Source organism: Zeus faber (assembly GCF_960531495.2).
Source record: "Zeus faber genome assembly, chromosome: 16".
Classification (NCBI taxonomy): Eukaryota; Metazoa; Chordata; class Actinopteri; order Zeiformes; family Zeidae; genus Zeus; species Zeus faber.
This window is the reverse complement of record NC_137202.1, coordinates 22,586,786-22,612,680: the sequence shown is the minus strand read 5'-3', so window position 1 is coordinate 22,612,680 and position 25,895 is coordinate 22,586,786. Positions and strand designations below refer to the sequence as shown.

Below are 25,895 nucleotides of genomic sequence, written 5' to 3'. Positions count from 1 at the left end.
ATTTTAAAATCTTAATAAATAAAACATACTGTGTATGCAGGCTATATGCAATCATTTGAATTTACTTGTTCCCTAGATCAAATATAGTCAATATAAATATAGTCTATAGTCAAATATGCCGAAACAATTACATAAATATGACAAATGCTTTTAGGCTTGTCAATTAATACCAAAAATAAAGAAAATTATGAATCTTCATTGTTTTGATGGGTAAATGGGTACTTGAGCAGCTTGGCAGATAAGGATGTCATATAATTTCCCAATGTTTGTGCTGTATTTGGGCTGGGTTGATACTGTAGACTACATCCTAAACATCTCTGGAGGGAAATTGTTTGTGTTACACAGCTCACTCAGTAATAATAAAAATAGAAAAAAAATGGCAATAACCAATATACCCCAAAAAAAAACATTTATTTATTTATTTATTATTTTTTATTTTTTGAATTATTATTACAAATAATAAATACTTTGCAGAACGTGGAAATAAGGGCTTGAACGAATGACTTCACTCTGAGCATCAGCCGTCTCCTAGCAACTTGCAGGTCGCCATGGTTACGCGCGGGTCACGTGACGGGCAACCTGAACACAGACACGGGGAACCTGGCACTAGTCTCTCCCGCCGACGAGGAAGTGAACCGGTCGGCCGGCGCTCCCGGTTTAAAAAAAACCCCGAATTCCCGCACGATGGGAACGACGAGCTCCGCCGCACCGAACGTCTCGACGGGTTTTCTGGACGCGTCTCCGCCGCGGAAAGGCGTTTAAACTCGGAAACGAATGGCCAGCGGGTCCAGTCCGCCGAGGTGAAGGAGCAACATGGGGGCAAGCGCTTCGATTTCATTCTGTGTACGTTTGTAATATATATCAAAATCTTTGTATATTTAGGCTGAGTTTGAGTCCGTCAGCGATGTGAATCCGTTGACCTTCTCCGTCCCTGTCTTCACTGAGAGAAATGATTCGTTTCTGGACGTGAACCAGCTCCAGTGCCGGAGACGGATAGCTGTCCTGTCCGATGCCTGCCTTTAAATCTATTTAAAGTACAACTTGTTATCATTGTGGTTAATTTGCTTCTGTAAAACGACTCCTGCCCCTTTACGTAATGAAATCTATCGCTGCGTTACTCTTGTGTTATTATGCCGGTCCACATTTTCCATGTGTGCCTTTTTTTGGGGGCGGTGGGCGGGGGCAGGTTGACTCAACTTCTGCCAGAATTCTGAAGTCCACAGCTAAAGTGGGCCCGGAGCCCCCGGCCTCCGCCCCGCAGCTGCACCCGAAGCCCAGGCCTGTGTTTGGTGTCACTCTGGAGAGGTTGAGAGCAGACGGGGGGCTGGTCGGCGGAGTCCCTCTGGTGCTGAGACACATGGTGGGGTTCCTTGACAGGACAGGTAAACCTGATGTCACATCGGAATGGCTTTTTTCCTGCCGATACAAAGCCAGGAACGCGCCACCTCGACTGACTATTACACCTGTGCCCCGCCCAATGTCACCCACTCTTCTCGCCCCCCTCCAGGAGTGCAGTACAAAGGCGTGTTTCGGCTGTCCGGCTCGGTGGTCAGGATCAGGCAGCTGAGGCTGTGGTGGGACCGGGGTGAGCGCGTCGACCTGCAGGAGCAGAGCGACGTGCCGGCCGTGGCTTCCCTCCTCAAGCTCTTTTTCCGGGAGCTGCCGACACCCCTGGTTCCCGAGCCCCATCGCAAGGAGCTGCTCTGCAGCCTCACGGGTACAAAGGGCTCGTGGACCCCTGTTGGGATCAGTTTCCATGGAATCAGCAAACCTCTGAAATGACCACTGCTTCACCATGTATCAATGTTTATTATATTTCAATAGTATTTGTTTACGGGAATAGCATTAACAAAGGTAATACCTTTTGTGTGGACACTTTTACAAATAGAATTAAGTCTCACTTGAGATAGATAGATAGATAGATAGACACTTTATTCATCCTCTGAGGGAATTTGCGGTCTTACAGCAGCACACATCAAAAGAAAAGACGGTAATAAGTAATAAAGTAATGACAAATACAACAAACTGAAAAATAAACCACAAATTTGAAAACTTTTGCAACACACAATTGATCTACAGTAGAAAATAATCAATAAAACTCTGTATTAACAATTCACATTCTGACAAGATTGACACTTTTGAGGCCACTTATTGGCACATTGCTTTAACTCAAAACACCAATTAAGGCTAAAAGAGGCTTTGCTGTCATAAAATAATTTACAGTTGTAAATAAATAATTTCTTTATAATTTTGGAAACTTGCAGTTGAACCTCAGTCACTACCAGCAACATAAATTGAACCTCATCAGTGATTTGGTAGTTTATACATTAACGGTGCGGGTGCACGGTCCGCTGGTGTCACAATCAGTGATGTCATCAGTAAGTTCTAAAAAAAAAAGGCTCCCCAAACAAACTCAGTATTATCCGTGCGATCTGCGCTTTGTAATATTTTTCTTTTGCCGTTTTGCTTTAGAACATGAAGAGGAGAGGGACATGATTGAGTCTCTGAGGGGAAGTCTTCACCGCTTGCCCAGGGACAACCTCAGTGCCCTGTCTTACCTCATCCACTTCCTGACCAGAGTGGCCTCCCACAGCCAGTCGAACCACATGCCGGTGGAGAACTTGGCCACCATCTTCGGACCCTGTATATTCCGGTCAGTTGCTACAGCCCAGTCAGTCCGTCTCTCTCAGAGCCTTGGTTGTCAAAGGAACACATGTAAGACGGTTAGGAATTTGTATATCTGGCATTTTAACGGGGTAGGGTGAGATTACAGAAATGCGGTCAATGACAAGATATAAACTAGTGGCTGATATCAGGTTAGGCAATAATATTTATCTCGTCAGAATCCTTCACACTTACTACACACTTCTTCACACTCACATAAGTGTTCCTATTTACTTGTCTAGCAAATATTCACACTTTCAGCTCAATTCTGACAGACAACTCTTAGACTTTAGACTGCTTGAAAGGATCTTTATTTATGTTTGGGTTGTGCCTGAGGTCGGTGTCTGGGCTGCACCGCTCATCCCTTCCAGAGAGGTACACAGTTAAACATAGGCACGCTTAGTAAGCTGGAAATATCGGAGTGATGAGCTTGAATTCCGCCATTTGAAAGAAGAGTAGAGCTCAACAGGTGGAGGCAGGGCGGGTTGAGGGAGTGCAGCAAAGCAGGCAGCAAAGCAGGCAGCGAAGCAGGCAGCAAAGCAGGTGGGGTAGAAGGGACTGGCCGCTTCAATAGGCCGACGCATTATGGGCGCGGAAGCGTGTGGCGCCGTCGAGTTGTCTGACAGAACTAGCTACGCGTCATTCATGAGCAAATTACAAACCACAATTTGAATTAAAAAAATATATATTTTAAGAGCAACATGTAGTGTTCGATAAAAGTTTGCCGCGGCTTTATGACTGGTATGATTGTGACTGCTTTGCCTTTTCTGTCCCCATTAGCGCAGAAGTTGTAAAAGGCTTTTCAAAAGGCTTTCCATTTCCGTTCTTTGGGAGGTTGCAGTCGAGGAGGAGCTCAGACTTTAAACACAAGTGAACTCAAAATTATCTCGCGACGGGACCCCGCTCACTGCCTCAGCACATGGGTGTAAAACGGCCTGGCCGAGGGAGGGCATCAAAGTGGAGATAAAATGGAGATAGAGATAGCGATAGAACATACCAGAGGATTTGGCTGCTCCTTCCTCCTGTTTACAGAGCTCGGTTATTGTTGTAAACAAATGTGACCCCCGTGAGGCACACACGTACACACGCGCACGCACGCGCACACACACACACACACACACACACACACACACACACACACACACACACACACACACACACACACACACACACACACACACACAAGGATGGAGAGGTCCAGTGTGGCAGGAGACTCATTTAGACCCAGTCAACACCCTTTCCTCCTCTCCCCGCTCACCCCTAGCCCCCACAGCTATCTCCTCTCATGTTTTCTCATTCAGTAAGTGACACACCGTTGGAATTTGCGGCGAGTCACGCGACAGAGGTCCTCATACACCCTCAATGTCAGACGATTGAGGATAGCGGGGGGAGGTTACAGCGTTCTGGGCGGTGGTGCCGGATCAGTTCGGTGAGAAGGTTGGGGACTTAGCAGGGTGCGACGCAGCTGTCCGCTTGTCAATCATTCTGCCGTTGTCGAACTGGCAATGACAATGTTGTCATGTAAGTTAGAGAAGCAGAGCCTGACAGAACAGTGCAATAAAAAAATTTAATTAAAATTACATAAAGTATAAATACACATATAAACAGAAGTTAATCTCTGGGTGCGTTGCAAAGACATTTCACTGGGTATATGTACGATGTACGAAGTATGTATATGTATGTGACAAATAAACCTCTTGAATCTTGAATCTTGAAGTTAACAGCTGGTTGGTACACTACAATAAAGTACCTAAATATACAGTACAGCAAATAGTGTATTGTAAAAGTAGCGATAATGAGTGAGTGATAATTGATAGTGTGATAATTGATTCGCTGAGGAATGATCGTGATCCTTGCGATTAATGATTCTTCTTATGATTAATGGCTTGATTGTATAAGATTAATGTCTTGATTTTAATCTTTTACTCTCTGATTAATGTTTAAATCTTTTACTTTCTAATGCGGTGTTGTACAGCACTTTGAGTTGAATTTATTGTTGGAAAGGTGCTATATAAATAATTTTTTTCTTACTTACTTACTTACTTACTTACTTACTTGCAGAAATGCATGCAATCACTATTAAACCTTATTATGTTTTAAAAAATAAAGTATTACCAGAAGACAGGATGAAATAAAGCTCAGCGTATTAAAAGTCATCAATCAACTGACACTCACCAGAGTAGGAAAACCAATAACATTCCAGACATTCAATGTATTCAAACTTCCTGAATTATAATTACTGGTTACAATAACTATAAGGAATGACATCATACAAGGAAGATGTATTTATTGTGTGTGTGTTTTGAAATATTTTCATCCATTTTGTGGTGTTGGGTTCCCTCCTAGATGCCTCAAAGATTAGTTACAATTACAACCAAAATGTGTAGCCCACTACACACAATTTATTTCATTATATATCCTCTCCAATTGAAGTCAGTTAACCCACTTTCCTTAGTTTATTTATTTATAGATTTTTAAAATACAATATCATTGTGAAGACTTTATTCTGTTTATTTGCAAAGTGCCATAAAATATTTCTGTGCCCCAAAATGGATTATTTATCATGCTCACAATATTGGCTAATCGTGATTATCATTTTAGCCATAATCATGCAGCCCTACTTCGGAATGATAACTGCCATTAGTTGCGGTGTAGGAAACACATCCACAGCCGCAAACACCGTCCGATCATAGAATTACTCTGTAACCAGGCGGGAACAAATGAACTTCTGCATCACAACATACACCCGAACAGAGAGACCAATCACACTCGTGCATTGAACTATAATATAGGGCCGACCCTGGACCGTGTGTATTGCTGCCTGCAACTATATTTATTATTATTATTGTTTTAATTATTATAAGTGATAATAATAGTAATAATAATAATAATAATAGCTTTAATTATATATCACCTTTAAAAACACTGTTTACTTTGCTTTGACAAATGAAATAGAAGCAGAGTGTTCAGATCATGAATTTAAAAGGCACAGGAACATGAATAAACAGGAATTAAATTGTAAAAGCGGATAAAGAGACAAAAAAATAATAAATAGATACAATAATAGGAAATTTAAATGAAAGGTAAAAATAAATAAGTAAGTGAAAAATAAAATAGATAAAGAGAGGGGGCAGTATCACATAAAAGCAGATCCATAAAACTGGGTTTTGAGAAGTGATTTAAAAGTCACTGACTCTGTCAGTCGTATCTCCTCAGGCAGGTCGTTCCAAAGTCGAGATAATAATAGAAAAGGAATTATAACAACAGTAATAGATAATAATACTGATAATTATAATAATTTGGATAATAGGAATAATAATGGTAATAATAATATAATGATAATAACAGTAATAACAATAATAATAACAATAATAACAATATTTTCAGGGGTACGTTTAGGACTGGACATTGCCCAGTGTACAGCCTCTGACTCCCTCTGTCTTGTTAATGTCCTATCGCCACACAGCAGGTGGAGCGGCGTCTTTAGCTCTCGCACATGTATGCCATCACGCGTGGCCGCCAAAACTGTCTGTTGTGTAAGTGGCTTCTTCCAGACCACAACAAGCTCCTATTAATACCCAAATGTTTGACATTCCCTTTCCCGGTTCGAAGCTACCACTGAGCCCTTAACTCTGGCCCCACACTGTAAACTTCCCGCCCGCTGTAGCCCGACCTAAAAAGGAACGCGAACAGATTGGGATCAACAACATGGACGCGGAAAGACTGAAAACAAATTGCCGCATCCAGGTAAAAGCGTCTCTGAACCTCCTGTTCTGGTCGTAGTCTGCTATTTAGGATGGAGGTGGGACCCGGGGCTTATCGGATCTCTTGGATTGTGATGTGTTTGGAAAGGACGTGGAGGGCTGGATGTTTGTTTCGTTACGTTAATGTTTAACGTTCTGGGCTCATAACTATCGGTGTTGTCCAGTCTATGTTTTTCAGGGTTTGCGTGATAATGGAGTTGAGTTTGTTTTGATAATGAAAATGTTATTTTCATACCTCCTGAGCTGAGTTGTTGTTATGCTTTATGAGATGCCATATGCGTTGGGTTCCACTAGATGGACCCTGTCGACAGTGGCATTGTTAACCGTCTTGAAGATGGGTCATGTCTCTGCCTGTCTGCCCTCCATCCACTTCATTCTTCTTTACCCTCAAAGGAAGCATAATGCAGGAATAAGCAGGCTCACACACTTTAACTCGCCTGTTTCAGGAGGCGGGAGGGAAGCGGAGCACCTCTGGGAAATGCACAAGTATAGTGCAGGCCAATATTCAAGATTCAAGAAGTTTATTCGTCACATACATATACAGTACATACGTTCATACATATACTGTATGCAGTGAAATGTCTTCGCAATGCACCCGGAGATTATGCACAATAGTTACTAAACCGGACATAATTGCTACCTAATACCTACCTAACCCTACATAACTAACTGAAACTAACTGATTCCAAAAACGTAATGCAGTTAGTGAATAGAATAATATAAATAAAATAAAATAAAAATAAAACAAGACTCAAAAAAGTTATACAAAGTGGGGGTACAATTTAGAAGGGAATAGAGTTATGTATATGGGATAGGCTATTTGTATTTACAGATCTGTTCAGATATGTGCAGCAATATGGAATAATTTATAATCATAGGGAATTTAAGCACAATATTAATATATATTACAAAACCGGCTTATATATTTAAAACAGTATGGTAAGGAATGAGGTTGACATTGAACTATTATATGGTAATGAGTGTGCTAAAGGACCTTAACCTCTGGATATTGGTTGTATCTCACAATTCAATACAAAGGGTCACAATTTTAAATCATTTTAGAAATTGAAACAATTAAATCCTATATTCCCATTAACTTCAGACTATACTGACAGACTAAACAACATTGAATCCTCCCACTCATTCTACACAGACGTGGAGACGTGGATGTTTTTTTTTGAGGGGGAGATGAGACAATAATGCCATGGCTCTCATCTCCTCTGTGCTTAGCGTTCCAACGGGACCCAGGATGCTGCAGGAGCAGAACCTGTGTAACGCCCTGCTGCTCCGCCTCCTCCGAAATCAGGCCCTGCTCTTCGTCCCTCCCCACCCAGCGCTGCTCCCCCCAGCGCCCGGGGACATGGACTTCACCGCCAGCGCCACCCCGTCCTCCTCTCCCCCTCCACCCCCCCTCTCGGCTCTGTCTGACTTCGAGGTGAGCCGTCGCTTGTTCGCACCGCCGCCAGGTTCACCACCAAGGCCCCTGGGAAACGGGTGCTTTCCCAGGGGCCTTTCAAACTACTCAGCACACATATTTTACATTACCACTGACCATTTTTATGACGATAGCTAACATTTTCTCACAGTATTGTTTTTAATATATATATATATATATATACTTTTTTTATTACATTTTTCTTTATCTGTATTTTAAATATTAAGTTGTTTTTTATACATAATAAATATTATTTAAAATATATTTTTAAAATAAAAATATTTTTTATTTTCTTTTATTCAAATGACATGGTAAGAAAATGATCTTAAATCGATCTCCAGGTTGCCGAGACAAAGACGTTGCTCCATTGCGTTTGTCTAGGTTACTTAATCGTGCTGTAATTTGAAAATGCCGGAAGCGCGATTGGCTTTAACATGAAATTAACAAACACAAATTCCGCAGGTCTGGCCCTTTAAATTAAATTTCAAATGAAATTAATTTCATTTCAAAGTTGCTTTTTTTTTTTTCAAACATTTTTCATTTCGTTGTTGCTGTTGTTGTTGTTGTTGTTGTCGTTTCCAGGCCCTTCCCAGCAGCCCCTGCTCTGAGCTGAGTAATGGGGAGAGCACACTCTCTGTGTCAGTAACCAGTGCCTCTCAAACATGGACACACTCTCTGGACAGGTACATTCCTCACTTGACTCTGAGTTTGTCCAGATTGATATATACGCATTGATTTATAGAGAGATTCAGGTAGGGCTGTGTCGATAAGGTATGAGCTCATCACCGCAACATTTTTTTTTTTTAAATTGTATTTATTTATTTATTTATTTATTTTGTGTTTCATATTTCTGCTGGTAAAAGTTACTGGAGGATATGAAATATAAACACAATAATCATTGTTAAGTTATTGTCGTTGACTGTCTTCCGTGCCATGTTCAAGGACTTCTGGAGTAACATTTATCATATGGAGGATTTATTTTGTGTGTGTCCGATTATTATTAATTATTTCTTGGGCTGCACCGGCTCTCCGCGATCAGGCTGGACGGACAGCCGCGTTCGCGTTGGACGCAGACAATTCACGCATATAAAAATATATTTATGTTTCCCCTTATTTAGAATTCCTCATTGAAATGTTATTTTTGTGCATTTTTGTAAGCTTCTATCAGTTTTATCCTGTTATTGTAATGCACACTGACTGACTGAAGTCACCCCCCACCCCCATTGATCATACGCCGCACTTCACCGCGGTAAGAAAAAAACCATCCTGTCGCAGCCCTAGATTCAGGACTCATGCCGTGAGTTCCGAGGACAGAGAGGGGAAGCAACATCTCCTTTTCCCAAAGATGCATTCATATCTGAACAATTTAGGATCTGGCTAATAGTCTAATTGTTTCTTCCAATGTTGAGGTTGAGATATGGTGAGATTTCTCTTGGTGTCACACCATCATTGTCCTAGAGATACCGTAGCAGTTTAAAATGTCTTGATGTTAGCTGGGTCAGCGTCACATTAGTAGTTTTCTAGTAGGCATCCATGCAGGGAAGTTGTCTTTTCCCTCGCCTGCCCCTGAAGGACGTCAGAACGCAGTGACTGGCCAATCCTTGAGATTGGGCATCTTTTTCAAGGGTCCTTGACCAGGGTCGATCATTTCTGTCACAGACCTTCGACTTTGTTTACTGTTTTTTTGTTGGCCCCCAATTATGGTGCGGCAGCAGCTCAGGAAGTGGAGGAGTGCTGTTCTCGTCTGGCTAAGGGGTTGCTGCTTCGATCCCTTTGCTTCACTTGAAAAAGAGCATCGCGCTGTCATTAAACTTGACACCAAACCCCCAAACCGCAGTGAACAAAATCACTTCTCCGTTGGTGTCTGAATGTGTGTAAGAGAGGGTCTAAAAGTGCCTCTAAATCATCGTGTTGCTGACGCTCTGCCTGAATGGGAGGACAGGGCTTCAGACCAACCTTTTCCACTAGTAGCACTAGTGCTCCCTATATTTTAGGAGCACCAGCACAAAATTTAGGAGCACCGCTGAAATCGACATGCAATGCAACACATTCATATTTTTTCCATTTGAACCGTATTGCTAACAAATGCTTTGGTTTGATTAGTATTATTATTACTGATTGATTATACAATTTACAGAACAATGTGCCGTTTTATTTTAAAGGGTTAAAGGGCAATTTAACAGGAAGTTAAATTGCTTTTTAAACATAAAAAACAAATAATAAATGAACAAATGTAATCATAAGGTATGTGGTCAGTACATTGCTGTCATAATCAACCATGATGAGAGCCTCAGTTCTCCATCTCTCTTTACTGTATCTCACGCTCTCTCTCGTTCACAAACACACACACACACACACGCGGGTTGTCAAACGATGGTTCCATTTTCGAATGCTATTCGAATTTTAAAAAACAAATTACGCTCAAACCCCAAAATTTACATTCGAAAAAAACATATGCAATATGTGTTTCAGCAGCAGTGTATTATTTTTTTATTAAAATGTTGCACGCATACGTCCACATCCTCTTTTGCGCGCAAGTGAGCTTTGTCCGCGCACCGCTCCGTGCGCTCTATTTATTTTTATCTGCCAGCTGAGCAGGTGCAGGCAGGGTCGGCTCTTCCTATAGGCGATCACTCCTTCTCCGGGGGGGCGGAGCTTTGCGCACCTGTCTCCCTCACCGACGGTACCGACAATGTGCGTGGCATGGGATGGGGTGCCTGCGATCGGCGCTGTTTTTATGTTAGATGTACTGTAGGTTATTTTATTTGATGTCTCCTCATGGAACGAGGTAATGGGGACACTTTCTTTGTGACTCCTACTGATATACGATGACGTTTTAGAAAAACAAAAAATAACAAAAGAAAAGAAAAACAGTCAGCATATATGCATGTCGCGCTGGTGCTCCTGGTCATAAAATTTTGTAGCGCTGTCTCCCAAAATGGTCGCAAAATGCGACTAAATGGTCGCAGTCTGGAGTCCTGGAGGAGCCACCCTCCCGAGGTCCAGAGCTCTGTGGGCCAATGGGTTTGCTTTACTCCGGGTTCCGTTGTATTTAGTCTGCAAACTTTTACTGATATCACCTCATCAGTCTACCAAAATCTGTTCCTGAACAAATTTGAGGTGAGAAATAATAATAATAATAAATTATTTTTAAAGATTTGTGCTGGTCTCTGCGGCCAACAAAGCTTTTCCCATGATTAGCTCTTAGCTTTGATACTAGCGGTCTGGTCGCGCTCCAGCCATGGGTGGAGTTACCCAGATGGAGGGCGGTTCTAATTGGAATAATGCCCTTGGTGACGTGTGGAAGGGGGGGCAAAGCCGGACGGCTCCTTTCACCACGTGAATTTGAACTCTCACAAAAAACTGACTGGGTTGTCTCATTTCAGCTTGTGTGTTCGGAGGCCCATGAGAGACCCAAATGTATGTGCACAAGCACTGAGAAAGTGAGTTTCGCATAATAGGTCCCCTTTAAGAAAAATGCTACTTAGACCTACTGTGTAAAAAGGCAGTCTGTGTATCATGGATTGAATGGTTAATATGAAATGGGTGATAACAGATGGACATTCTTCAGCGTTAAGATCAGAATTTTAAGTGCTGGATAAATAAATTGAATGACTCATCCGACCAATGGCTATTGTGCAACAAGTCCCCTGAAAAGCCGTGATGGTTGCCAGCTGTCATCCATAGTCCACGGCGACGCTGTTTATTTTGCTGACCCTCCGTCTGGTGAGATGCGGATTTAAAATAGCCACGCTGCCGTCGCCGCTGGGCAAAGCAGGAACGCACGGCCATGGTGAAATGTGCTTATTAACCACCGTCTGCATCCCCCCCAAAACCTTTTCCCCAACCTGAAACCCCCCCCCCCGGCGAGCACACGTGTTGCTATTTTTAAACCTCCAGTGCGGTGGGCCGAGTGCTTTGGATGCAGATCAGCGCTCCGTTCCCATGTTTTGCTTCTTCGGGACGGCACGTGACTCCGCATACACGTGCCCCCCCCGGTGACGAACACGGTTGCCGTGCACACCCATGGCTTTCTGTCTGGTCGCTGTGTGAGTGTGACCGTCTGGATGGTGGGGGAGGGGGGTTCTAGTCTGTCTATTTAAAAAATATATATATGGAGCATTGAAATATAACAAATGTAGAGGGATGAAAGTTATCTGAAAATCCGAAAATCTCCGTTTGCATTTGTCGGCGAAATAGTGCCGCCTTCTGTTCCCCACTACAAAACCTCGTTCTTTTCGGACCCGGGGAAAAGGAATGCATCTCTGCAGCGTGATCAAGGGGTGTTGGAAGGGATTGTGGGTGTGCCAAGAGCGGTCATCATGACATTAAGGAGCATGGAAACATTTCATGTCCAGTTTCGGCTTCAGGGCCAGTCATCGTGCTCCACACGCCGATATGACCGCGGTTACCGCCACCGGTCAAACGGTTAGCGGGGGGATTTGTAGTGCCTGACAGGCACCGTGTGTGGACGTACATCGTCTGCTCTGATCAGCGTGCAGGGGGCCCCCTCCCGGACGGGGGGAGCTGTTTGAGCGTCTCCTGATTTCCGCCTCGCCCCCCCAAAACCTGACCTTCCGCTCGGTTTTACCCCTGTTAAAGTTAATGTGTCGCGACGGAGAGGTATTAGTCCGACGGTAGGATCTACATCGTCTGTCCGAAGGGTCGGCTGTGAGCTGCGGTGCCCTCAAATGGACAGAAAGTATTAACCGCTAAATGAAATTAAAGTGAAATAATTTCATGTAAATCCATGATAAATACCGACCAAATCCCTTTGCAAAGCGGTTTCAAATGTGTCGGGGAAAAACCCAGACTACCAGAATGTTTGTGCGGCAAGTACAGGAAGCGATTGCGGCAAACTATGTTTGCTTTGTCCTTGCAGCAACGACAGCAAACTCCTACGTGTGGCAAACGTTATGTCATAAAGTCAGACCTCTGCATGGGTTAAATGACGTTTCCTAAAAGCCCTGAGCTCCCTCAGCCTACGGTATGAAACGCCGCACCGCTGTCCGGGCACAGGCTTCGCCGTCGGCTCACGACAAAGCTTTTTTAGGTTTTGTTCCAGAGGGTAGTCCGGTCACCGAATGTTTGTCCGTGCTCGGTCAAATGAAACCGAAACAAGTTCAGGCACGCAGCCGGTGTAGTCGGTGGGACGGGGGCTGACTGGATGGGGATGGGTCCGGGGGCGAGGAGTATTTTCCTCCCAAACAGAGAGAGCTGGAAATCTCGGCGGCCATCCAGGTACTGTGACGGTGAGCCGACCGGCGTCGCATCGCTGTGATTGTTTTGTTGAAGTTTTGATTTGTGTGTTTCATACGCTCAGGTCTGGATTGAATAGATGGTCAAACTGTTTTCCTCGTGAATGAAGGTTCTTCTCGAGACACAACTTCTTATCAGTAATTTGTGCGGTCATATTTGGAGCGCCAGTGTATTTATTTGCTTTTCCTTTACCATTTTTTTGTTTGTATGCATGATATCAGTCTCACTGACCTACTTCCACCGAACCGCCATTGGCTGACCTGGTGCTGACCAAACGCTGCTGGACATGCTTAGTTAAAAGTGTGTGTGTGTGTGTGTGTGTGTGTGTGTGTGTGTGTGTGTGTGTGTGTGTGTGTGTGTGTGTGTGTGTGCGCGTGTGCGTGTGCGTGCGCGCGCATGCCCGTGCATGTCTGTGCGTGTGCGCTCTCTGCCTCTGGGTGTCACTCCACTTGGCCGTCGACTACGACCAGCCCCTCTCGCTCCTCTTTGTGCTCTTGGCTGGAGCTTCTGTCCTCCTAATGCCACGAGCTTGTCTCCGCCGCATCCAGTCCGTCCAGCCAGGCTCCCGTCAGCTCCTCTTGAGTTTTGCCAAAGAATGTTTTCTTGCCTGCTCTGCTTCAGCATCCAAGACGCCGACCATGGAGCGGCCGTCCTTCACGAGTAAGTTGGCTTTGCGCACTGGCCTCTTGGAGTCTTTTTTAAAGCTTGACAGCCCGGATGAGAAGTCAGGATTTGTGGGGCCGGTCCTCATTAAAGCCTTTGGAGATTCTTAGACAGGAGATGTTTACCGCATTCTACTCAACATTGCTTCCACAAATTAGGATTTTACTTTGCTGTAGCAGTAGTTCTGTTTTTTTGTTTTGTTTTTGTTTTGGCTGTAGTCAGTGCGGGCGTCGTCACTTTGTTTGTGTTTTTGCTGCTGTGCTGATCCGCGATCTATCCAGTGTGGCTCACAGCTCTGGAGTCACATCGCGAAAGTGACGTTGTTGTTGTTTTTTGGGCCTTGCCAAATTGTTGTCTATCACAACAATTTTTTTTTTTTTGGCAATCCTCTATTATTATTATTATTATTATTATTATTATTATTATTATTATTATTATTATCGTTATGTTTTATTATGGTTATCTGTTTTTTTTTTTCTCTGTCTGTAGCCCTGACTTGCTGGAGCTGGAGGGTGACAGCGGCTCGGACATGAGCACCAGCACCCAGCAGCTGAACCTGGACCAGCTGGAGGAGGAGGGCGGCGGTCCAGATGAGGCAGCGCTCCACCGGCATGAAGAGGAGGTTCATTCTCCCGCAGAGGAGTACGTCTCCTGACCTTGTCCATGATTGTCACCATGTGAGGTGACATTTAGTCCCAATTGGTTTGCCGTACCGCTGATAGTGTTAATCACTTGGTAACGTGCAACATCAACTTTGTAACACCAACAGTGGAAATTGCAGCCGTAGCTGCAAGTGTTGCAAATGTAGTAATATGTTTATGAAACTCGATTCTGACATACATATGAAGAATTATGTTTCTTATTTAGGAACACTGACATCACTGGACAGTGAGGGTTAAGATATGTTCTGAAGCATTTTGTTGTTGCAGAACAATGTCTTTGTGTGTATATATATATATATACACATGCAATCCAGAACTTCAAAAACAGTGAGATTATGAACCTGAAAGTATAACTGGTGGACTCGCCTTTCTGATACGAACACAGAATCAGTGCTGCATGGCGCCTTTGGTCGCCGCCCAGATCCCATGATGCCGGTGTTTACCGCCATCTTATCATTCTGGCCTCAATTGATTCAACTGACCGTCAAAATTGGAGCTTGACCCAAAATGTTTTGGTGGGGGGTCTTTACACCCACATTCTAAGGAGTGTTTTTCTTTGCTCGCAGGACAATGCAACGCCATGAGGAGGTGGAGGTGGAGGTGGAGGTGAAGAGGACAGAGGAGAGGACCCCGTCTCCCCCGCCTCGCAAAGACTGCAACTGCTCCGGGGTGTGCGCTCCTCACGTCGCTCCTTCTGTTTTTCCCTTTGTCTTCCACTTTCTTCCTCTTTGGTTTGAAACTCTCCTTCTTCCTTCTTTCATTCTGTCTCTGTTTCTTGCTTTTTTCACTGAGCCGGTCAAGCTGTTTTTCTCTCCGCGTGTATTGTGACTGTTCTGTCAGGCCGACGTGTTTCCCAGCCAGACTGAGGCACGAGGCACAACGCTGGATATTATTCAGTGAGAAATATTCTCACGTGCCGCTCTTTCATGTTTTTATTTTATTTTATTTCTTAAATGGAGGGAGGCGACCATTTTAACAAACTATTATTAGACAACAGATCTCCTACATGTCTTGCTTGCCTGTGTATGTGTGTGTTCCAGCAACTACTGTAAAACATCCCGCTTCGATGCTTTACCTTGTGTGGAAATAACAACAGGGTTCTCTCCTGGTACTTGAGGTGCTTGAACTGGTATAACTTATAGCCCCTTTTGTGCTTGAGGGTTTGAAAAGTCCTTGAAAAAGGTGTGACCTAATATGTTTTGAATCGCTTTTACGACATAGATGATGCCGGAAAAATTTTATCTAGCATGGTTGTAAATAGACACTTACATGTATAATAGTAGATGACAGGGAAATAAATATATATATATATATATATATATATATATATATGCATGCCATAGTTATAAAAATAATAGACATTAGGATTAGATTATACTGGAACTCCCTAAAGTCCTTGAAAAATAAAAATATTGTGCTTGTACTGAGTGCAAGTACTTGAATGTCCTTGAATTAAATTTTCTCATGCCAGAATGAACCCTGCCAGACAGTGAGATTGGTTTGTTATATATATCGAATGAACTTTTTTTTCTTTCAGGGTCTCGTCGACCCAGAGCACGGCACGGGAGACTCCCAAACACAAACGGTGACCGAGCACGCAGGGAGGTGAGTGGAAGGACGACGCGAGGCAACCCTGTTTATTCATCACCACGCTCAATGACTCAGACGTGTCGATACCACATACAGCTTTTAAAACCGCAAAGTTGAGGGAAGCGGTAGAACGGGACGAGACGTGTTTGTCTTTTGGGTTTGCCGTATTTATATTCCCCCCCCCGACACCTGCCGGGGCCACCGCCGTTGTTTTTCCCCCGTCCCCTCTTTTACCCCCCCCCCCCCACGGCGGCTCGTGCTCAGCTCATTCCTCTCTCGTCGCGCGGTCAGGCCCAGAAGTAGGTTAGCGGAGCAGCGTGCCGCCCGCGGTCATGGTTTTGATATGATTCCAGTCCAAAAAGCACTGACTGGCCACGGGGCGCTCACATGGCTCCCACCAGTCGGAGGCACGCCGTCCCCATTTGAGCCCATCGATCTGGCATGTTAAGAGGCAACAAATGTGATAACGGTATCGGCCGTGTCTGGTCACACCGGGTTTTTTGCCGTGGTGATGGCTTCGACCAAACCGCCCGCGTGGAAGGGCATTGTCGGAATAGCTGCATTGACATTGACCGTACTGCAAGTCAATGCCGAAAAAGACACACGTGCGACAGAAGTTCGCTTTACCGTAGCACCGAATTGAAGGTTTCACAGGAGACTGATTGGCCACGAAATGCGACTCGGTGGGACTCGGCAAAATCCGCTGATATTCCAGGAGGGACAAGTGCAGCCTAGCCGAGCGTCAGCGGCCCATTCCCCATAAGGGGAAGAGGAAGCGCTGCACTATGATGCGAATGTGCGGGACAGCAAAGAAGCCTTTCAACCAACGCCCTTCTGATGATGTCATTTCACATTCTGTCTTCCAGTGTGCAGCTTTTTATAGAGAACCAGATTGAAGCCACAGACAGCGAACCTGAGCAGAAGGTGAGCGCTCACTGTCATCCCGCCCAATATCATTTATTCAACAAGTTAGTCTCAGCAAGAATATTGACACACATCTCCCAATACCTCATGATTTACTTTTCATTAGCTGATAGCTTAATCTCACCAACACATACAGTGAGAACAAAACGCACCTTGAAACACATTTTCATGTAATCTTGTGCTTACATATGGGTTATCTGGTCAGCTCAAGATGTAAAAACAATGCTTATTTTGTCTTGATTCTCTTTACATTTTACAAAGTGCAAAGGTTGTTATTTTTTTAGCTTTCGGCATCAAACAACCGGGTGATTATCATGATAAGTGACAGGTAATTGCTTTGCAATCTGGGGGCGATGATTTAATTTCAGATATGCTTCAGAATCAGAAAGGACTAATGACTGGACGGCACGGTCGTGGGTTTTAGCCTTTTCGTGGTTGAAGGAAAAGATGGATGAGATGAGAGAGTGGGAGAAAGACATTACAACAATATACTGTTCATACAATAAATACGTTTTGAAAAAGCAGAAAATCAAGTTGCTTTAGTTTAAAGGATGGGTTGGCTAGTTATCAACCCAGGATTGATTCAAATGTTGGTTCCCATCATTTATCAGGTGTTCATAGCACAATGCTTCACTGTTGAGAAACTTACCACTCTGCTGCAGCTTCTCACTGTGCTGGGACGGAGTCCGATGTGGCAAACGTTTAAGCCTTAAAGAATGTTTGAGTGGTACAAACGGGAAACTCACATTATGGTGTTTGTATGTTTGTATCTTATTTGTCAATTTTTATTTTTTAAATGATTTTTATAATATCACATTTTGATTTTTCCAATTGCTGCAGTACACCCAAATTCCAAAGTGTAACGTTGGCTACCACAGGTTGCCAGTAGGAAGCGGCACAACTTCCTGTTTCTAGTCTCTAAAGTTAGCACAGAATGTAGCCAAAAGTGATGATTTGCACAAGTGAAAAACAAGTCAATAACCTTGAAATAAACACTGGAAAAACATTAAAATGCATGGTTTGTGACCATTTAAAAAAAAAAATAATAATAATTCATACCATAAAGACTTTAAAACACATTTATTTTTTCTTTTAGATTTTTTCTGCATTGGACTGCATTCAAGCACAGTGATGAGTGGTAAATTCAGCAATAGTCTGGTGCTCGGCCAGGTTGTCACTATGAACAGTTACAAATGATGGGAACCAAAATTGTAATTAGACCTTGGTCGAAAAAATAACAAAGCTAATACTTTTATGTCTGACATTTTTACCATGACTCATGCTGCCTTGTAACCGTATCAGACGGTGTTCTGTATCAGCCTCAGCCCGTCCTTCATCTCTTTATATACTTTTATTTGTCTGTCAGACGCATTTGTTTGTATGCGTGCCTGCATGCATGAAAACATGCTTTTTAACATGTGTGTGTGTTGGGTTGTGGGAAATGAGGCTTTCTAAGTGGATGTCTGTTGCTGCGGGGGAGGGGGGGGGCGGGGGGCGTTTGACAGACAACGTGATTACAGCGGCCGCAGCCAGGGCTTTGACGTAAGTCTCTCTCTCCCTCTTTAGCTCGCTCTTTTTTTCTTTCTTACCCAGACCGTATTTAGATGCACTAATTAACACATTTTACAACAGCAGCACTGATAACTGACAGGTGTGTATGTGTGTGTGTGTGTGTGTGTGTGTGCGTGCACACAAATTTTCATTTTAATGAATGGATGGTCGGGGAGGGGTTGGGTGAGGAGGGAGGAGCGCAGGAATCTGCTGCCGCGGGTGAGGATGATGGAAAAAAAACCACTGATGATTTTAAATATAATATATATGAGAGTGATGCAATCGGACCAATACAGTATTTGACCGACTCTTGTCAAAACCTGACTATATTTTCTCCCCGCTCTCACCCCCCAAACCCTCCTCAGGACAGTAGCATCCATGTTCATCACAGTGTTCGAACACCTTGCACCGTGTGTAAAAGACCCAAACAAAGATCCACCAAAGCAAACAGCGCATTCTCCAAAATAGACCTCCCGGCTGCGTCTGACAAGGTTGCCTTGGAAACCCCCTCGTCATCGCCCCACGTTGATGCTCACGCTCTCTCTCTCTCTCTCTCACACACACACCCACACCCACACCCACACCCACACCCACACACACACACACACACACACACACACACACACAGAATGCCAGGAATTTCACAGGCAGCGAAAACCGCACAGAAAGTGGTGGATTCTGTTGGGGGAGACGGGTGGATGTGGGCCCTGGCGTTCTGCTCATGGTAAACCAGAGGAAGCTGCTCTTTTGGGGGATTCCACGCCGGCCCTAACGGACCCGCTGCGGCAGCGACTCGGTGTGCGTTCGCTAGATCCGTGGAGGAGGCTCAAACAAGTGTTCTTTCTCTTTTCTCTTTTTTAACCGCTTGACCGGTGTATGGAGCGCCCCCCCCTCCATTATACAGAGCTCTCTCGTTACTGGTTTTGCAACTCATTTGGAGCGTTGGGTCCTCAATGCCTTGGATCTCCTCCTCGGGACACCAGGATCCCTCCAGAGCGCTCGACCGTTGGACTCCGATGCTTTTTTAAAACTTTTAACGTTCCTTTCCTTCTTGAATGCAACTCGGCAGCTTCTTGCCTTCTCCGCGCGACTTCCCGAGACACACCTTCATTTGAATGTTGTTTTTTTTTTTCCCACGGCAGCTGCACTTCGATTGGTCTAAAGTGCTCAACGCGCACGAGAAGCAGGAGGATTCCCTCCACCTCTGACCCGAATCTCTCCCACTCCGCCCTGAAGCCATGTTTTGCTTCTGTTTCCAGAGCCCGTCCCTCAAGCTGCAGGCCCTGGAGACTGAACTGGGACCCCCCCAAACAACAACAACAACAACAACAACGACAATAACAACAACGTTGGACTCGCCCATCCAAGCGAGTCAGTCCGTTCAGCATCGGCTGCTCTCTGCGGTGGAGCCCGGCCTGCCTCCGCCTCCTAGCTCTACTCCATCACCTCCAATTCACAGCCAAGACAACACCATCAGCTCCTCACAGCCCGGTAAGAAAATGACGACCTCGGTAGTTTACGAACTTCAATTTAGACGGGGCCCTTTCTGAAAGCCGAGTATGGGGTTTGTTAGATCGGCCATCCCTTGGGTGGCAAGTTGAGTAACGACTGAAAAATGAACCTGGAGTAATGACGAGACCAGGGGGTGAAGACTGTGTAGGTGTGAGAGCTAAAGTCGTCAAACCTTCACACCGCCGGTTTGAACTTTGAACCATTGAGCTCTTTCTCTCTCTTCCCTCAGAGCTCGCTCCGCGCCAGGGCGGCCCAGTCTCCCCGTCGTCTGGGGCCCCTATGGCGGGTGAGAACCCATCCAGCCCGTCGGGCCCGTCTCCCGGCCTCAACCCGAACCCGGACCCGAACCCCGCTGCCGACGCCGGCCCCCTGCTGCAGCACATCACTGCCAGCGACTGCCCGGTGCTGTCGCCGCGCTGTCCCAGCCTCAGCCAGAGCCTGCGCTACCACTCGGACCCCGAGGCCGCTCCCTCCCCCCCGAGCTCCCAGCACATCCGCACGTAATATCTACACACCACGCCCCGCTTTGTCTAGAATTGATATATTTAGAAACATACATATATGGAGTGTCGTTTCTGCACTTTATGTATTGCATTGCTACTATGCTCAGAAGGGGGTTGGTCTTGTAGTTTTCATGCAGGAGAGAGTGAGGGTACGTCCTATAGGTCGGTGGTTCCCAACCCGGGGTGCCAGATCCACCCAGGGGGTCTCCAGAGGGGGGTCACGAGGCCGTGGCCGATTAGAGATTTGACATAATAATAATAATAAATAATAATAATGATAATAATATACAAATCGTAATAATAATAAACACAAACAATAAAAAATAATAAACACATATTATGTGTTTCCTTATAGTCAGATATTGGCTCAAAAATCCACGTAATGACCCAAAAAGCTTACTCTCTCCACCATGAAAATGGGACCAATTCAGACAAAAAAAAACTGGCTGTTGATTGCTACATCAATTAGATACATGAACTTTTTTCTTTTTTTGCATCTTTTAAATGGTGGAATCGGGTTTGATTTAGGAAATGTTGGGGATCCCTGCTTTAGGTGAACATACTGGGTCCACTCTATAATAGAATACAACCCCATCTTACGACCGCACCCTGAGTCGGCGTGCGCCTGCCTCTTCATACATTTTTCTTATCTATTTTTTTGACGTCCGTACCCTCTCTCAGGGCTCGCCGCAGTGTGCGCACGGATCCCAAGGAGGAATCCAGAGACTCGCCGTCCATCTCCACGCTGAACCGACACATCCACAACCTGAGGAAGAGGATCCGGCGCTTCGAGGAGCGCTTTGAGCAGGAGAAGCACTACAAGGTGGGGGGAGACGCTGGGTGCAGCGGCCGGTGCCATCTCTTACCACTGCTGCCGTTGCTGATTTCAGGAGGGGAGAGCAAGAAGTCGTTTTTAGAACCAAACGCTCCCCCTAGTGAACGAGTGTGGGAATAACAGTCCCCGAATCTTTTGTTTGAGGAAGTATTTATTTTAACATTTCTTTCTTTCTCTCATACGCTGAGGTAACAGAACTGAACTGGTGTTTTTTCTCTGGCTCTTCCCTTCAGCCAGCTCACAACGATAAGACAGCTCACCCAGAGGTGGCCAGGCTCATGACGGAACTCAGCAAGTGCCGCAAGCAGCTTAAAGGTCAGACACACACACACACACACACACGTTACACACACACTTTTGCTTTCAGTGTCGTTCTCATACCGTTGTTATATTCCTTAAAATGAAAAAGCAAATAAGAATGTCCCCCACCCAGAGCTGAAGCTGCGGCAGCTCTCCGACGGGGGGCCGGGGGAGCGCGGGGCCCTGGACCCGTCGGCCGAGCTCCGCAGGGCCGGCACGGAGCAGCAGGGGCTGCCGCTGAGCGGGACGGAGCTGCAGCAGCTGAACAGCAACAACAGCAGCAACAACGCCAAGCCCAGTTTGGAGGAGACAGTCCAGAAGCTGAGCAACAGACTGAGGGACAGACGGAGAGAGCTGGAGCTGCCCGACCACCTCAAGGTAGGTTCTGGAGAAGGAAGAATACGTGCGTGGGGTTTTCCACATTTCCGAGTTTTTGGTTTTTTTTTTTGTCAATTGTCTGATTTGATTCATTTTCGATTCATTGGTTCTCAATTTAGTTTCACAATTTCAAAATTAAAAACAAAACTTCACCATTTTTCTGCCACTCATCCGAAGAACGTTTAGTTTTGAATATTCAATCTTGCGGCCTTTCCGCTTTTGAAGCTAAATTCATATTTCATACACTGTTAATGTTTTTGGAATATTATGATATGAGGTATTTCCTTCCGTAACTAAAACACAGAGCCAGAACTATGTTTTCCATCATAAGCTCCTTGAGAGCTGATACTGTACATTTTGATCTTGTGTTAATCCAGTAGATCACTCTTTTACTCTTTATTTTTTTATTTTATTTTTTTTATTTATTGAGAGAAAAAAAATAAAAAAATAATAATAATAATACACATATATATATATATATATATATATATATATATATATATATATATATATATTTTATTTTATTTTTTTAAACAACAACATTTTTTACTCTTTTGTTATGGCAAGATCCATTGAGCAGACGAAGGTGTGCAGTGCAAATTAATGGTACAATAATATAACAGGGAAAAAACAGGGGTCTGTGGACGGCTGCAATACCCTCATGGACCATTAGGGGAGGACGGTTGCCTATGAAGCATCGCAATACAACACGATAAAAAGTCTTCAGCTGTGAATAAACAGTGTGAGTGACTTCTGTCCGGGCGGTTGCAGGACATGTCCCAGTCCCAGATGGCTGTGGAGAAGACCAGCCTGCAGAAGTGCTTGCTCTACTTTGAGAGTCTCCACGGCCGACCGGTAAGGACCGTCCTGGAGGGTTTGATTCACCTGGTCTCTGTTTAGTAGTCACATTACTCTCTATGATGTTGTTAAATTGGCAAGTTTTTTTTAACAGACTCATTCCTCTGTGTGCGTGCTCGCGTGCGTGCGTGTCTAGAGCACCAGACAGGAGCGGACCCTGATGAAGCCGTTCTACGACCGCTATCGTCTCCTCAAGCAGCTTCTTCTTGCTTCCTCTGTGAGTCCGGTCATCACCACCATCGTAAGTGAACCTACGTACACAGCGTTCTGTTTAAGTAGCGAGGGGCCTTTTATTGTTGTTTTATTAACAGCAATAACACTGAAGTGGTTCACTTCACCTTCATTAATCCTGTGTGTGTGTGTGTCTGTCTGTCTGTGTGTGTGTGCGTAGGAGGAGGAGGGTTCGGATGAGGAGCAGCAGACGCACGCGCTCACGTCTCGTGGTTTGCCTTCCTCCGCCGAGTCGCTCGGGCTGCCGCTCCACGAGGCGTGCGATGCGCCGCCACTGCTGGTGTCTCCTCTGGAGGAGGTCCGAGTCCTGCAGCCGCCGATCGTCACCATGGCAACGCTACACGAAGCCTCCAGGTACGCTGTGAGCTGCCCGACAAAGGCTGCTCTTCAATGGTGGATAGAATTTACTTCACCACGTCAAAAAAAAAAAAGAGTTATTATATTCAGTGTTATATTCAGTATTAGAAACAATATTAGAAAAATGTAACAAAGTGGAGCAAAGTTGTGTGGGTGCCATTGTTGCTCAGGTAAATATTACATTTTAATATTGAATATTAATTTTAAACTCATCCAGTGGGTGTGATTGTGAATGCTCAGTAAAACACATTTTAAGTACAATTATGATGTTTTGAATTTTCACTTTTTTGCCTGTTCCTGTGAGTACGTGTAAGACAATACATATACAGACATACAGCTTAGGATTTTTCCTGTTTTTAGCGTTATTAAAGTGTGTTGTTTTATAAAATATTATAAGTATTACTAAGGTTGCTTACAATAGTTTTGAATGCTGGATGCGTTATTTATTTGACAAACAAAAACATTTCCAATTTGAATGCAATTTTATGTTTGAATATATATATATTGAATTCAATAATAGCAAATTAAATATTAATTTACTATTAATGTATAAAATATTTTGATATGAAATTATTTATTTAAAAACAAACTGTAAATATGTTCTGTTTGGTTGGATTCATGAAATCCATTTTGTTCCTACAACGGTTCAGTGGATCAAGTTATTTTAACATGTCATCGAACCGGTTCATGGCCGTGGATGCACACGATATGTTCATTTGCTGTGATTCCTATGTGTCTCTACTTCCTGTACGTCAGGTCCGAGCTGACGGATCACCTGCGTACGGCTCGGCAGGAGAAGAACCGTCTCCATCGAATGCTGCGGGAGTTCGAGGATCACTTCTACGCCCAGACCAGAAGGTAAACATCAACATCAACGCTCTGCTTCAGGGTTTTTTTGTTTTTTTTGGGGCATTTTGTTTCATCTTTATTTCATTTTTTTTTAATAAACGTGGAACATTTGGTTTCAATAGTTAAACGATGCCGTGTGGAAAAACCAAATCAAAAATCCAAGAAAAAGCAAAACATCCACAAACGAACAAAATAAAAATAAAAATAATAATAAAAAAAAAAAGGAATCCAGTTGTCATGGTACATCGACATGGTAACACGTACATAACATTAACACAGCACGGAGAGGAGGAGGAGGAGGAAGAGGAGGAAACTATACAACCTCATTCCACTGTACATGTCTGTTGTTCCTCCAAAGTAAAACAGAGTTTTTTCGATTACAATACTCACTGTACACCACTATCTGAGTAAGGCAACACAGGGACTATCAACTGTCAAAGTTCTCGTTTGTCCAAAAACAATAATAATAATAATAATAATAAAATTACCTTTTTTCTTTTTTTTTTTTAAGGACTTGTCAGAAGGAGGACCGTGGTCCGATGGCCGAGGAGTACCGCCAGTACAAGAACCTCAAAGCTAAGCTCCGCCTCCTTGAAGCCTTGCTCGGTAAACAACAGGACTCAAGCAAGAGCAGTTGAGGGTCACGCTCACAGTGAGACTTTTATTTTGGAAAGAGCTCTCTTATTTTCTAGCGATAAAAATAAATAAATTAATTAATTAAAAAGGAGAAAAAAAAACCGATATATATCAAAGTCAAGACGCTGTCGGGTCACGCTCTCGTTACATGCGATGCTCATTATGTAAGCACTTTAAAATGACAGCGCCTCTCGTGGCGAAGTGACGGTTAAACAACGGCAGGTTCCTTTCCTTCTTACGGCCCCTAAAACTCCCGTGTTATGACCTTGATGTGACGTAGCGAGTTTCTGGGTACGTAGCACTAGTTCATCTCCGCGATTAGAGCGATCAAACAAAGATTTCTTCCGATGATCTAGTTGATGTCAGTTCCACGTTTGCGCGGTTTCTACACTTCTGTATTTTATGGCACTTTATTTGTTAAACGCCCTGCCAAAATACCAAGATTTTTTTTTTTTGTACAACATCATACATAGCTACTGTGGAAATGCTGCATTGTTTGTTTGTTTTTAAAAGTGCTATCTTGGCAAGGACACCCTCTGAAAAAAATCACACACAGTCAGACAATCCTGTAATGTTTGTGCATGTCGATATATATATATATATATATATATATATATATATATATATATATATATATATTTTTTTTTGTCATACATTGTGCTATGATATGTAATAGGGGTTTCATAGTTGATATGAAGTGAAGTTACATGTTTACCTTACATGAAGCCCTCAGAAAAAATATGTTGTGAATGTTGCCATTGTAGTGCAAACTTATTTCCGCCGTCAAATATTTTCCCCCGCTAAATGCCGTCATTGACTATAATCAGAGCTTTTGATATTGTGCACTTCTGGTTTATATATTTTTCTATATATATATCTATATCTATATATATCAATAAAAATAAATATTTTTTTCCACATCTA

The 25,895-nt window shown here is 43.9% G+C and overlaps 1 protein-coding gene across 1 annotated transcript; it reads left to right on the top strand.

Annotated features, from left to right (window-relative positions):
* The first annotated feature begins 612 nt into the window (after window positions 1-612).
* LOC307241898 (protein FAM13B-like) lies at window positions 613-25,895 on the top strand. The gene is made up of 20 exons (XM_080016159.1): window positions 613-843; window positions 1,187-1,382; window positions 1,508-1,717; window positions 2,473-2,653; window positions 7,659-7,863; window positions 8,446-8,546; window positions 14,275-14,427; window positions 15,014-15,116; window positions 15,985-16,052; window positions 16,904-16,961; window positions 19,772-20,003; window positions 20,254-20,524; window positions 21,209-21,350; window positions 21,596-21,677; window positions 21,796-22,040; window positions 22,812-22,895; window positions 23,035-23,139; window positions 23,290-23,483; window positions 24,243-24,344; window positions 24,847-25,895. Exons 1-20 carry the CDS (start codon window positions 814-816, stop codon window positions 24,971-24,973), a joined length of 2,889 nt encoding a protein of 962 aa, XP_079872285.1. The 5' UTR covers window positions 613-813; the 3' UTR covers window positions 24,974-25,895.